Here is a 13,988-nt window from a genome sequence, read left to right as displayed (position 1 = left end):
TTTGGGTTTTGCCTCAGAGTTCATGCGCTTTTGACTCTAAACATCTTGTATTTTCTATCTACTTTTTAAAAGCAGTCAATGTTACTTTCCTACTGAAATTAAATGTAGAACATCACATATAAATGAAATTTTTAAAAGACAAAAACAAAAAGCAAAGCTACTCCAAATGATTCTGGGTGGGCCACATGCTCAATCTCTTTGCCATCTTTTCCACATTATTACACCTGGTATAGAAGGAGGTATTTGGAAAACCCATGCTTCACAGGCACCTCAGGCTTCCCTTCCTCTACCTGCCAATAGGGGTTAAAAGCAATAAACATCCTGTGCCAGACAAGAGAATGGAATTTTGTAAATAAAGTCACTGTGAAAAGAACTGGCCCGTCTATTTGTCATCTCTTTCTGGGATCTAGATAGTTCCATTTTGTGAAGTGCTGTGTTACAAGGCTAAGACTGTGCATTGTGCCAAGGATAGTTCACCCTCCTAAAGCCAATCGAAATGCTAGGGTGGAGTGTCGGGAAAGGTGACATGGAGTGAAGTTACCCATCTACTTCTCAGCAGTACTGCAAATTAAAGAAAATGAACTTCTGAAATTTACACAGGCCAGCAAGAAAAAGAGAAAGCTTTATAGACTCAGACTAGAATCTCAATGTCTATGACCCTGCCATGCCCTTTCTCTTTGAACGCCCAATTTCACCTAGCTGAAGTAGGTGCCAACACAAGGCCTGAAGTCTATCCTTTTCTGCCAACATGCTTGTCCTAATATATTAACAAGTATTTCTATCTCTAAAGCCAAACAACTACATAAATATAATATGGCATCTACAAATTTTTAAGAGATACTATCTTTTCCCAGTTATTGAGTCAATTATCTAGGAAAAAACAACAATAAAACAAAAACCTTTCAACTAAGTTCCTAAAACCAACAATTTAAGTTAGATATCACAAAAAGGGCATACCTCTCATTTTTCAGGATGTGTGCTAATCAAGCATGTTTTGCATGTTCATGAGATCCCAGGAATCATAAAGGCAAACGTGGTACCTTGAACTTCAGTCTACACAGCAGGAGTGAGAGCCATTTAAAGTTAACTTGCAACTACAGCACCAAGAATAAGGTAGTAAATATCAAGACAGCTGTTCAAAAATGCCCATTAGGGAGCAGCATGTGAAGAATATTTACAGTTATCCAGAAAACTACTGGAGTGCAGGTGGTAAAAAGAAAAGGTACAGCTGAGTAACTCACCAAGTAAGGGGAGTAGGGGGATGGCAGTTAGAACTCCTCTTGAAGGCTATGGAGCAAATGGTTTAATGACTAAATTTAGAATAGGAAAATTTAGTTCAGAGGTACAATGGGAAAGTGGTTCCTTTCTTAATAAAATTTAGAATTATGCCAACAATAACAGCCAGAGTTAGAAAGCAAGAGACGAAGGCACCAAGGGGGAATAGGATGCCTTCCATGGAAAGAAGAAAAATACTATTAGCTCCTATTTCCTTCAGAACATCCTCAAGAGCTGGCTCATTTCAAGAACTGAATGAGCCTGGAAGAATTTTGACAGGTCTGACATTAATCATAGCAAGAACTGCCAACATTGACTTTGTGATCCCACTTGCCTAAAACTGTATTCGTTCCACAACAGACAATCATTCCAAAGAAGATACAAAAAACTATCAACTCCCATAAACTGAACTCCCCCACAGTGACTCATCTCACCCGTTCAGGATTTCAAGACTAAAATCACTACTTAATAAAGCATAAAACACTTTAAACAGAAGAGTCAAGTGATAGATTGCCCCATTCCTGTGCTTCCTGTTCACCAAAACACTGCACCAACCTCAGCAAAGCATTTGCTGAAGCTCACATTTCTGAGCATCTCACAGCAATCAGATGCCAGGCACCGCTTTCCTATGTATCTAACACCATGTGGGGTTTTTTTCCTAGTCTGCAGGCTACAAGAAGAACCTGTTCAGTAGTTCAATGTCTTCTTTTGGGTTCTGAAAAAGTTGCATTAAAGCTGTAACCTTAAGCTCTATATTTTTTTCTAATTATAGAGTGCTAACTGTAGAAAATCTGGAAATCACAAATTAAGAAAACAAATTCCCCAGGCATACTAGTACACAACTATAATCCCCAGCACTTGGGAAGCTGAGGCAGTGGGAATGCTAGTTTCAGCTCAGCCTGTGCTGTGGGGTAAAAAAAAACACTGTGTATATATCTGCTTGGTGTTATTTTGGTCTAATTTGTTGATTAGAGGTAGGATCTCACTATGTGGCCTAAGGTTGCCTCAAATTCTAGTTTAGCCTCTCAAGGGCTGGAATTACTATAGCATGGCTTCATGAATACTATTTTTAATGACTGCATAATATTTTGTCCAAAGGATCTTCTATTATCAATATGTACCAATTGGTAGGGTTCGTGGAGGGGAGACCAGGAAGAGGGCTAACATTTGAAATGTAAACAAATAAAGTGATTAACAAATAAATAATTTTTTTAAAAAATTCATTTAAGAATAGATTCCTAGAAGTGAAGTCCCTGGGCCAATGGATATAAACCCTAGATCAGTTGATAATACATTTTTAATCTGCTTTCCAAAGAAACTTGAACCAATCTGCACTTCTGGCATTTGTATTGAACCTCACTGCCTCTATATATTATTGTTTTGACAACCTATCAAAACAAAAATGGTTTTGGCTTTTTATAGTGGTGAGTTTAGCTACTCCACCTTGGCTCCCAGCAGTTCAAGCACTTCCAGCCACTCGCCCAGGAACTCTTTGGCTCCTCCAATGAAAACACATACATTAGCTTATTTTTGAGATGTCTTGGCTACTCAAAGGTTGGGCAGTTCTAGTCCTCCCATGGCTAGCATACTTTCCCCTTCTGTACTCTTGGCTCAACACCTACTAAAATCTACCTTTAACTTTGCTGCCCTGTTACCTTCTGTGAGGCCCATTGGTCATTTTCCCTTTCCTCCTACATTTCAGACGATCTTCCTTCTGCAGCTCTAAATCTGATCCATCTCTCTCCCGAGTCATGGCAATTCTGTTTGCTTTTTCCAGTTCCTAGACTGCACAAATCTAAAGGTCCTGCCCCATCTGCCTTTGCCTTGCCACTGGCATCTTTACTGATGGATCAAAAACCAATAGGGGACAAGGACCTTCAGCGTTTAAACATGCAGATTCTGAATTAAATCAAAGCATTAGAAACAATCCCTAACAGTTTTTAATCTGCAAATCTTTATTAATGAAATGGATAATAAGTGTAAGTGTGTACTCTTAACTACATAAGGCTAGTAGTATTTTGCTTTCAGATTTGTATAATTAATGCTGTCAGTTTTTAATTTAATAAATTATCTTAGCTCCTAAGTTAGGCATGATTCTACCATATTTCTCTCCTCAACTCTTTTTTTTGTCATGAAGGAATGTGATGTATACAGTGAGCACACTCTCAGAATTCAGATAGCCTGGGTTCTAGAGGCAAAGCATGACCAAGACGAATGGTACACAAAGTCTTCCTGATTTCAGCTGAACCTTTGCCAACTGGATTAAATGTCCTCACAGCTCAAAATTCTATCTAGTCTACCTTCAACTTCTGTCTTGTGATTCTTGAGTAAGAATTCTTGATATAAATTATTTTTAGAAAAACGTGCTGAGGATTCAGCAACATAAATAAAATATTTTAGTAAGCAAAGAAAAAGTTAAGGGGGAAAATATGTAAAAAATCAGCAGAGAAAAAGCAAAAGCAGAATACTTAGAAAGGCATGTTTCTGTTGAGTAACAATAGACTTCATTCCACTGTGGTGATCTGATTTTTCTAGCAAATTCTGCTGTGTCTATAAGTCATTTCAAATTATATGGAAACTTTTAGATAACAGTTTTCATTTTTTCAGAGGAAGAAGAGTCAGGCCATTCATTAAATTCTCAAAGTTCACTTAGCAAAATATATAAGATCTTTAACCTGGATAAAATATTCATATCCTATATTCTTGGCCATCTTTTCTGAAGTAGTTGGTGGCCTACCTGGGCCTTTTCATGTCTTCTACTTCTGAAAATGAGACCCCTTTTCAACAATAATATCCATAAAAGTCTTCCTATTACCATAGAATAATGGATGATCATTTCCTGCAGAAAAGTCCCAGTAGACAAACAATGTCATACAAAAATTGAGTCTGTAAAAAAGAAGTAATTAAAACACACCCTCCCACACACATTCATATAGTGGAGCCTCTAATCAAAATGGTATTCAAACAAGAACACTCAGACTCAGAGTGATACAGAGATACTCTGAAAATACAAGAGTAATGGTACCATCTTTACTAAAATCCAGAATTGCACTATCTAGAATCTAAAGGGAAAGTCACTAGATTAAGAAGAAATATGCTATCCTGTAGAGAATTAGGTTTGCCAACTGTAGCCCAACACACTGCTAGAAGAACATTAAATGACTAGATCATTCAATGCCAGAGTTCAACCATGATATTTATTCTCATTTCACACTCACAGTCCCTAGCTCTGCCTACTAAACCACAAAGGATCTTTTTTCCTTCTGTGTACGTGGAACAGTAAGAGACAACTGGTAATAATAACAATTATTATTATTAATTAATTATCTATTATTATTGCCCTAGAAAACAAGAGAAACTTGGCTTCTACTGGTCTTTCTTTTAAGTTGCTCATTCAATATTAAATAAAGTAGTAGAAACTGAGTTCCCCCAGAAAACTAGCTTCTTCCTCTCATCTGCCCAATTATTCAGACAGTTTACTGAGATGCACAAAACATTCTTTAAGTCCTGGTGAAAAAAAAAAAAATGAGATACTGCAAGGGAGGTGTTATACATCCCGATCCCTGAAGGAACCTGATTAGAGTCAGTTCTATGGTTAAGTTCAAGTAGATCACTGCTGACCAGATCAGGCCTAGAAGCTATCTGAGCCTCTGGGTTAAGAAGTCATTTTGGGGTACAGGCTGGATGAAAATCCTAATGGTCTGAAAGCAGGACAGGCTGTGGGCACAGCTTGATCTGTAATAGTTAAATATTTAGAACTAGAGCCGTTCTTAATGAAGTTATGGTTTTACTTCAGTCCTCCAGGGGATATATGGTAATGTCTGTAAACATTTTTGGTTCTTACAACTGTGGGGGTCACTGGGGGGGGGGGAGGCAGGCACTGCTACTGGCCTTCATAGATAAAAGCCAAAGACATTGCTAAGTATTCTATAAAACATAGGCTCCTGCTACCACTTCCTCCTTTAGCCACCACCACCACCAAAAAAAAAAAAAAAAAAAAGCTGGTGCAAGGAACCAATGGTACAAAGGCTGAAAATTCTCATTTATAGTATGAAGTACAGACATCTGCAAAGTCTCCCACCTCAAAAAACATCCTGGAATGTCTGGTAAAAAAAAAATCTGATTATAACATATCTTTATAAAAAACCAACCAACCAAACAGTAAGTTGGAAAGTGCTAGTATGCCTACAAATAGCCACTATGACTGTGAGCATATTTTCAGTCCTTAATTGATTCTCTGCACTACAATAGCACATAAAACTATTGCATTTCTCTGCACTAGAAGGGCAAATGAAACTATTCCATTTCTGGCTCCCACCTCCTCCAGCCTTATCTCAACATTTGCATAATCTTTAAAACAGTTCTGCTTACTCATGAATGGGACTTATTGAAGCTTATGTTTCCTGTGCTGTGTCTTTCATCCAGCACTTAGAAGGCAGAGGTAGGCAGATCTCTGAGTTTAGCCTACAAAATACATTCCAGGCCAGTCAGAAATATAGAGAGACCCTATTTTTAAAGAAAAGAAGAGAAGAGGGGAGGGGAGGGGAGGGGAGGGGAGGGGAGGGGAGGGGAGGGGAGGGGAGGGGAGGGGAGGGGAGGGGAGGGGAGGGGAGGGGAGGGGGGAAGAAGGGGAAGAAGGGGAAGAAGGGGAAGAAGGGGAAGAAGGGGAAGAAGGGGAAGAAGGGGAAGAAGGGGAAGAAGGGGAAGAAGGGGAAGAAGGGGAAGGGAAAAGGAAAAGGAAAAGGAAAAGGAAAAGGAAAAGGAAATACAAGTCTCCCAGGTAGCAATCAAAGCAGTATCAAGGCAGAAGTCATCCTGTGAGAAGAGTAACAAAAAAATACAAAACTTCAGCTACAGCTCAGGGTGAAGGAAGAAGGTTGAACGGAGGAAATATGGGAGAGCACAGGAGAGAAACATGGACAAATGATAATATAAATAAATATGAACATCAAGACTCCAAACCAAATAATATAAATCCATAAGTTAGTATGTCCTACAGTCTGGTCTCAATGTTAACTGCCTAATGGCCTCATTTGCTAAAAGGCTTTTTTTTTTTTTTAAGTTTCTTTTCATGTTGCTGTGATAAAATAGTCTGACAAATCAGTTCAAGGAAGAAAGGGTTTACTCTGGCTCAAGTATTCAAGAGTATATATAGTCCTTTATGACAGAAAACTCAAAGCAACAGAAGTCTGAAACAATGGATATACTGTATGCATGATGAGAAAGACCATGATGAATGCATGCTGGGGTTCAGCAATCTTCCTTAATTTTATCAAGCCAGGATTCCCTGTCCAAAGAATGATGACGCCCACAGTGGACTGCTGGACTTCCCCGTCATTTAGCCTGTCCCAATAACCTGCCATGAGTGTGCTCAGAGACCTGTCCTCCAGTTGAGTCTAGATTCTGTCAAATTGGTAAGACTAAACCCCACAGGCTTAGTTGCTAGCTGGTGAGATTTAACGGAGCAACTGGAACATGAGTGCACTAAAGTAAAGAAATAACTGTGGGCTGGGCCTCTGGAGCTTCCTCTACGTCTCTGCTTCCTGGCTATTAAAGGTGAATAGCTTTCATGTGAAAGCCTTCCTCTACCATCCTTTTTGGCCATGCTGTTTCTAACAATCCTAACAGCAATGGATTCAGTGGACTATGGATGATGGACTTGACACCTATGAAGCCATGAGTCAAGTTCAATCTTCTCTCAAAATGCTTTTTTTGCAGGTCTGTCACAGTGATATAAAGCTAACACAACATGTAATATGTTTCTAAAAACTTCAATTATCGCTCATCCTTCAGGATTGATTCTGCACTTTGTCTGTAAGACAGTGAAACAGTTAAATATAATTAGCCTTACTCAAGTATAGGGGAATGCTCACATTACCACAGCCTAACAGACCTAACCAGACTGCAATGCTGGTACCTAAGTGTCAAAGCATCAGCCACACAGTGAAACAGTTTAATAACAAACAACAGTTCAGTGTTTGAATTCCCCCAGCTAATATCTCACAATTTCTCATACATAAGGGCACATTTTATTGGACCTGTTTTCATGCATGAGATGTGGATGAACTAAGAAGCCCCTTCCATAAAAGCAGTTTATTAGATTTTAAATCCATGCCTTTATAATGTAGTATCTACTTAGCTCACCTTCAGAATCCTACCTTCTTCCCAGATTCCTGTGGCAAGACTGAAGTCCAGGCAAATGATGAACTTTTTTATAAGCAAATGTCCAAGTTTACAAAAAAATTCATAGAATTTTGGCATAGCTTACATTTTTGTCAATGTAGCTTATACACAGTTTATTCAACTTTGCTAAAGACAAATAAACATTATCTATGTTCAATGTAGATATTGGGTAAAGGGGACAAATGTGTGTTAAAGTGCTGGCTCTTCTCTATTTATGACTCTGTGAAGCCATTGAAACTCACTAAAACCCATTCATGGTGTTACCCTTCTACAACCCGTTAGCAGTGGCAGAAGGATCACAAGTTCTAGGCTAGCCTGCTCTATATAATGAGCCACTGTCTAAAAACAAAATGAAATTGTGATTTTAAAAAAAAAAAATCTGTGCCTCTGCCTCCTGATCTTCAAAAATAAAAAGATTGGATTAAGAAACCTCAACTTTCCTTCCAACTCAAATACGCAGAATTCAAAAGCCTTTGAAATTAAAAGCTTAACAATAGTCTAGGTTTGAAAAAAAAAAATCATCTAATGCCAGCCCTGATGTCAGCCAGCCAACTACAGACTAAATACAGAATGACAAGGACAAGAGCTGTTCGGTGTCAGACTTTCCTTACAGACATCCTTCCAGTTGTTTTCTCAAGGAGTCCTTGGCTCACTAAACAACTCCAATGAAACAATACTCCTTAGACACACATCTGCTTGGCCAGCATGGCTCTAGCATGTGAAAGTGGCTTCTACTATCAATGTCATTTCAATTCCAAATGAACAACAAAAACAATGGAATTATTTATCTGTGAGCTGCTTGCAAAGTTCTAGAACCCAAGAGACTAAAGCGATCCTCTTCAACCCTTCAATGTTGTAGGAAAGCATTACATTGCATTAGCTGAAACACGTCAAAGTCAACTGACTAAGCACCTAAATAATATTTTTTAAAAAGAATTTCTTTTCCTAAAAGCATCCATAATACCATAATACAGTGACTGTGTCAGTCTCTCCTTACCCATTTAGTCTACTTTAGACACAGGATGTCGAGAAGCACTCCTGCCCACTGAAGTATCTCAGATACCTTGAGGGCTCTGACCATCAGGAGAGAAAAAGCAAGAGCTACCATTTCAGAGCTGAATCTCTGTCCACATCAGTATCTCCATCCAATTACAAGAGATGTACAACAACATACTGATGAATGGTACATGAACATTTCTCTTGGCCTTCTATTCATGGTGAGCAATCTGACACCGGAGTTCACCCAAAACTCACTGGACAGGGTAAGTAAATCAAACATCCTAAAAATATAACTTTCAGCATCCTCTCTAGGAAGCTAGATAATGCTAGCACATAACTAAAAGCTTGATTTTGCAGAAAGTTAATGGGCATTTTACCAAGACAGTCCACATGAAGTCTCATCTTTTGATGTCCTTTATCTTTCTCCCCTTTACTTTCCCAGAAGATTGGCACCGTGCTAATTTCAAATAGTCAAATAAAAGAACATGAATATAAGAAATAATAAACTGGCAATAATGATCATGAACACAATGGCATAGGATATTCCTCCAGGGTGGAGATATCATGCAGAAATATAAAGTAAGAAACACAGAATAACGTACAAATCAAATAAAACACACTTGGTGTTTGAGGGGTGAAAGTGACCTTTACCTTAGGATGAAAGATGTGACACAACTATGAGACAAACCATTCTATTATTAAGAAAGAAAACTTTACCCAACACTGGAAGAAATTGTGCATTTGAAGCTGCCTGGAAATCCCATACCTGTGTCTACAGAAACCAGGTAGGGCTAGTTAGGAATTCCGAGAAAAACATTCGCAAGTCTTTAAAGATTCTGTGGCAAGGCACACTTAAAAGGGCACTACTTGAAAAGACCCTCAAACCCATAACCAGCAAGCATCACGTCGCCTCTCCGTGCGAGATCAGCCACCCAGTTAGCACGGAATCAATGTGGGCCACAAGATTTAAAGCCTCAGCGCGAGTATCTGGGTCACTCTTAGCAATTGTAGTACCTTGTAGTACAGTGTCTCTCTCAAAGCCTCCACTACCGGGTCATCTACAAACCTATCCTCCCACTGGGACAGCTGGGATGCTTGCTATGTATGAGTGGAGCCCGGGCAAGCCAAACCCGCTTTCGAGTCACCCAAGAAGTAGTCAGACTGACACACTTCGGGGCAGCCCGGCCTCTGGCCGCAGGGAGGGCTCCGGTCTGTCCCTCAGATCTAAGTCCCTCAGACTGAGACAGCACAGGCCTCGACCTCGGGGCCACAGTCGCGGTGGGCCGCAGGGCAAACTGACCAGCCCGGACTTCCCGGGTCGCACTGGTCTCCGTTACCGCGCCGTCACCGCGGGCCGCCGTCAGTTCTCGTAACGCTCCTGCCTCAGTTTCCCTGAGGGTGCACAGAGATCCCTCGCTCCCGGCCCACGGGACGCTGAAGTCTAAGCGAAACTAACTCAAGGCGGACCAGCGCTTCCTGGAGGCGCTCCCCGCCCGGCCTGGCCCGACACTCACGGGTAGGCATGGCGACCCGAGCTCGCCGCGCTCGCCGCCGTCCCGGGACTCAGAGGGGCAGCGCGAGCCGTGCCGACCGCAGCATGCTGCGGAAGCCCGGCCACAGACGCCTCGTCCAGGCGGAGGACGAATAACCGAGCGAGCGGACGCCGACCGGGCACAGCAACCACCGGCCGCGATCCGCGCCCCGTCAACGATGCGTTGGGCCGACCCACGCCCGTGACGTCAGTGCGTTGCCGCTGAGAGGCTCCGCCCCCAATTGCTAAGCTCCGCCCCCAAGCGGTGACTGCTTGGCTGGCGCTTACCTGCAGGTTGGGCAGCAGGAAGGCTACCGTTTAACCTTAGGGTCACTTTAGAACTGTGAGGGTAAGGACGATAGTCTTGGGTGTAGTGACTTTCCCCAGGCTCCCGTTCGGATCTATTTAACGGCCAGATGGAAATCTGGCAGTGTCTGAAAGCCCAGTGTTTTTGAAATGCACTAGGGTTATCTGGTAACGGCTGAGCTCAGAGGACAGAAGAAAATCTCATTCCCTCTGGGGCTTCCGGTAACTTTCAAAGTCAGACAGTCCTCAGGACTTGGTCTCCTCCTTTAGAACGCGTTCTAGACGCTTGGCTAACCCTGTTCTTAGCTCTGGGTATCATTAACATTCTACTTGATGGGTCTATTAGGAGTGACAAAGCTGGGTCAGCCCTAGAGCCAGGGCATTCCCCAATGTGAGCAGTACGCATAACATTGGCTAGACACCATACGCTGCCCACAGCCCCTTTAGAGACGTGACAGCAATGCCCAGAAATCCAATACTATGTTTCCAAAGTGGCTCATTTCGGAGAAATAGAACTCTGCTAATGAGTATATTACTAGGTCCTGAGCTAATGCTGCCGAATGGCATATGGGATGATGTACCGATACACTTACATTTGCAGACCTATATCCTGCAGTGTAGTGCCAACTTTCTGCTTAAGAAATAAGATTGTGAAGTCTTAAGAGGAGGAGATAAAGAAGATGAAGTAACCAGAAAGGCTTGAGGGCAATTACTCTTTGAGTCAACTTGGAATAAAACAGAATTTGAATTAGCAAAGGCCTTGGAGGAAGAGGGCGGGGAATAGAAGCAATTTAGAGTGAGTCATAGAAGCTGGTGAAGGGGAGCATGAGAGATATGAGACTCATCCCTTGCTGACAGGAAAGGACAAACCAGCAAGGATGAAGCCCATAACTTTAGCAGGTTCTGTGATAGTAGAGTTGTTAATTTAAGAGAATCTAGAATTACCTGGGATCCAGGGCTCTGGGCATGCCCGTGAGGCTTATCTTGATTAGGTTAACTGAGGTTGCAAAATCTGAACTGTGTAAGTGCAAAGAGACAGCTCAGCAGCAGAGCACACACAACATACTGTTTCCCAGCAATACAACCCATTGCTGCTACTTCCTCACCAGGACTCATTGTACCCTTGAACTGTGAACCAGAATAAGCCCTTTCTATGAGATTCAATGTGACTGTGTGTGCCTTTGGTTCCAGCCTGGGCAGACAGCTCTCTGTGAGTTTAAGGTCAGACTGGATCTGTATATAAAGTTTCAGGTCAGCTAGGGCTACCCAGTGAGACCCTATACTAAAATAACAACCAAACAAAAGAAACACTTTCTCCCTTCAGTTGCTTTTATCAGAATATTTATCAGAGGAATAGAAGAAGTAACTTAGACAGCCTCCTTAGACAGCTGTGACCTCTAAATTATTACCTAGTCTCACTCGTCTCCCTCAGACTTTTACTATCTTTGTATGCCTATACTGTTGGGTTTTACCCTTGTAATATTAATGATACTGTTATAAGCAATGATATTCTGCCACTGGGATACATAGTTTTAAAGGAATAGAAAAACGTCCATATTTATAAATAAGAATACAAACGTACAACATAACATCCATATTCTTGCCTGGCAGACACTGGTGAGCCAGAGCACATTAACTCAGTAAATCTACACAGAGTTGGCCCTTCTTGTTCCATATCCTCTGACTTAACCAAGGTTAAACTGAAAATATATAAGAGAAAACTACCCTTTTTATCTGTGACGAGAACGAAGAGTTGTATTCCTTATTTTTCCTAAATAATATGACAATCTTTCACATAACACTTCCATTGTACTTGTTGTTATGAGCAATCTAGAGATAATTTTAAAATATTACTAAGGATGTGTGTATGTTGTATGCAAATATAATGGTATCTTATATAAGGGACTTTAAATCTAAGCAATTCTGTAGTCAAAGGAGATCCTGGAATAACCTCTCTAGATAAGAAAGTATGGTCCTATTTACTCAAGAGTACAAAACAGTGGAGGTAAAAAAAGAAGGAGTTAATAAGCAACGCTGTGTTCAAGTTCTGGATTCATTATTTGACAAACCATTCTATGCTCTTTCTTGTATCAGTAGCATCAAATTGTCAGTAACAGAGAACTGAGGAGGAGACTGGCTGCCTGGTAGAGAAACCTTGGTGGTAATCAACCACTTAGGAGGCATCAACACTGATGCAGAAACACTTAGCACTGCTTAGCTGTAGAAAAAGAAAAAGCCAGATCTTGACTCTGAAAAAGAATCCCTGGGATTTGTTGGCTTCAGAGCTGGAAGCAATAGAGAGGCATCTGTTAGTTACATAACTCCAAGGTTGGAACAAGGAAACTCGTGGTGCCAGGAGAGCAGTAGAAAAACTGGAAAGTGATGCTGTCTTAGAGCAATACAAGGAGAGGATGTGAGCTTATCCTTGGCCATATTGAGCTTGAAGAGTCACCCAGGAGAGACATCCAAGTAGAAAGGGCTGAAGCCAGCTGGCTATACCAGATTGAAAATTCCCATTCTAAAGATCTCAGGAAGGAAAATTTGGAAATTATTGTCCCAGAGACAGAAGCTGCTAAATGTAGAAGTTGGAGAAAGTCCTCTGAAAGAAGGATGTGGAAACAGCAAAGTCACACACAGATAGACCAAGGGGTGGGGTAGGGGGACCAGGAGAGAGAGGGAGAGAGAGAAAGAGACCCGGAGGACACTGTGTCCTAGAAGGCCAGTATGATTCCCAAAATCTCTGTTTACATCTCTGCTTACAGTACCAAAAAAAAAAAAAAAAAAAAAAAAAAAAAAAAAAAATACAAAACCCAAAGCACTGAGAGAGTCTGGCACATAATATCTTTGTCTTTTTGTCCCCTTGGTCTTTTGGTTTTTGTATTGTTGCCAAAAGTGAAATCAGCAGCCAAGGATTCTGATCAAGGACAGCTGAAAGACATGAGGCATAGTTTCATAACAATTTGAGTCTCATACCTTTTTCTTAGTGAGTGCACATAGGATTTGGGTAAACCTTTCTTCCATATACCAGTGTTTTTGCTTTTAAAAATGGATTCAAAGAATGCCTGTGTCTCTCCTCATCTCATACTGCTGAGAGCAATGAATCTATCACCACTTTTTGGGCTATATGAACTAAGAGCAAATGACCAGCCCCTCCCAAACTGCTTTCTTGTTTCCTCTTGTAAGTTTTTTCCCCCACCTTTCATCTCTGTGCTAATCTCAGCAAGTAGGACTTGAGATCTAGGCATTCCCATCTGTCATGGCAGTTGTCCAGGAACAGGGTGATTGTGCCCAACATTGGGTGGACTTTTAGATCTCTCTTCATGAAAGGATGCATTCTGTTGATGTGTGAGCCAGGGGTATTTAAGGTTATGTTTTTGTCAGGGTATGGAGGAGGCAGAGAACACTGTCTAATATGCAAATATGGTGATACCTCTGTCTTACTTAAAACTCATTATAGCTCAGCATCAAAATCCCTTCCTTTCACTTACTACAGGAATGGAGAGGCCTTTCAAAACCTGGCTTTCCTGCATCCTTTACTCTAGGAAACTTTCGTTCATTCTTCTAAACTCCTGTGAGTATTTAATGATCAAGAATGCTCAAAACCTAATCATTATTCTCCTTGGCATATATCCTCAAAATTTTTCTTATAAGAGCCCATAGGTTTATGGGGAAAAGAGTCCATTGTATCTATGGT

General features: G+C 41.0%; 1 protein-coding gene across 2 annotated transcripts in view; it reads right to left on the bottom strand.

The window, feature by feature from the left end:
- Nucleotides 1-10,198, bottom strand: part of Efr3a (EFR3 homolog A) — an 86,116-nt gene extending 75,918 nt beyond the window's left edge. Inside the window, exon 1 of one of the 2 annotated variants that reach the window (XM_034516246.2) lies at nt 9,972-10,198. In XM_034516246.2, coding sequence (XP_034372137.1) covers nt 9,972-9,981 — 10 coding nt within the window. In that variant the 5' untranslated portion in view covers nt 9,982-10,198. The remainder of the gene's footprint in view (nt 1-9,971) is intronic. The other variant, XM_034516244.2, reaches the window with a different exon arrangement.
- Nucleotides 10,199-13,988: the final 3,790 nt, after the last annotated feature.

The sequence above is a fragment of the Arvicanthis niloticus genome, chromosome 13, assembly GCF_011762505.2.
Source record: "Arvicanthis niloticus isolate mArvNil1 chromosome 13, mArvNil1.pat.X, whole genome shotgun sequence".
Classification (NCBI taxonomy): domain Eukaryota; kingdom Metazoa; phylum Chordata; class Mammalia; order Rodentia; family Muridae; genus Arvicanthis; species Arvicanthis niloticus.
Note: the sequence above shows the minus strand (reverse complement) of the source record. Positions and strands in the feature narration are given on the sequence as shown.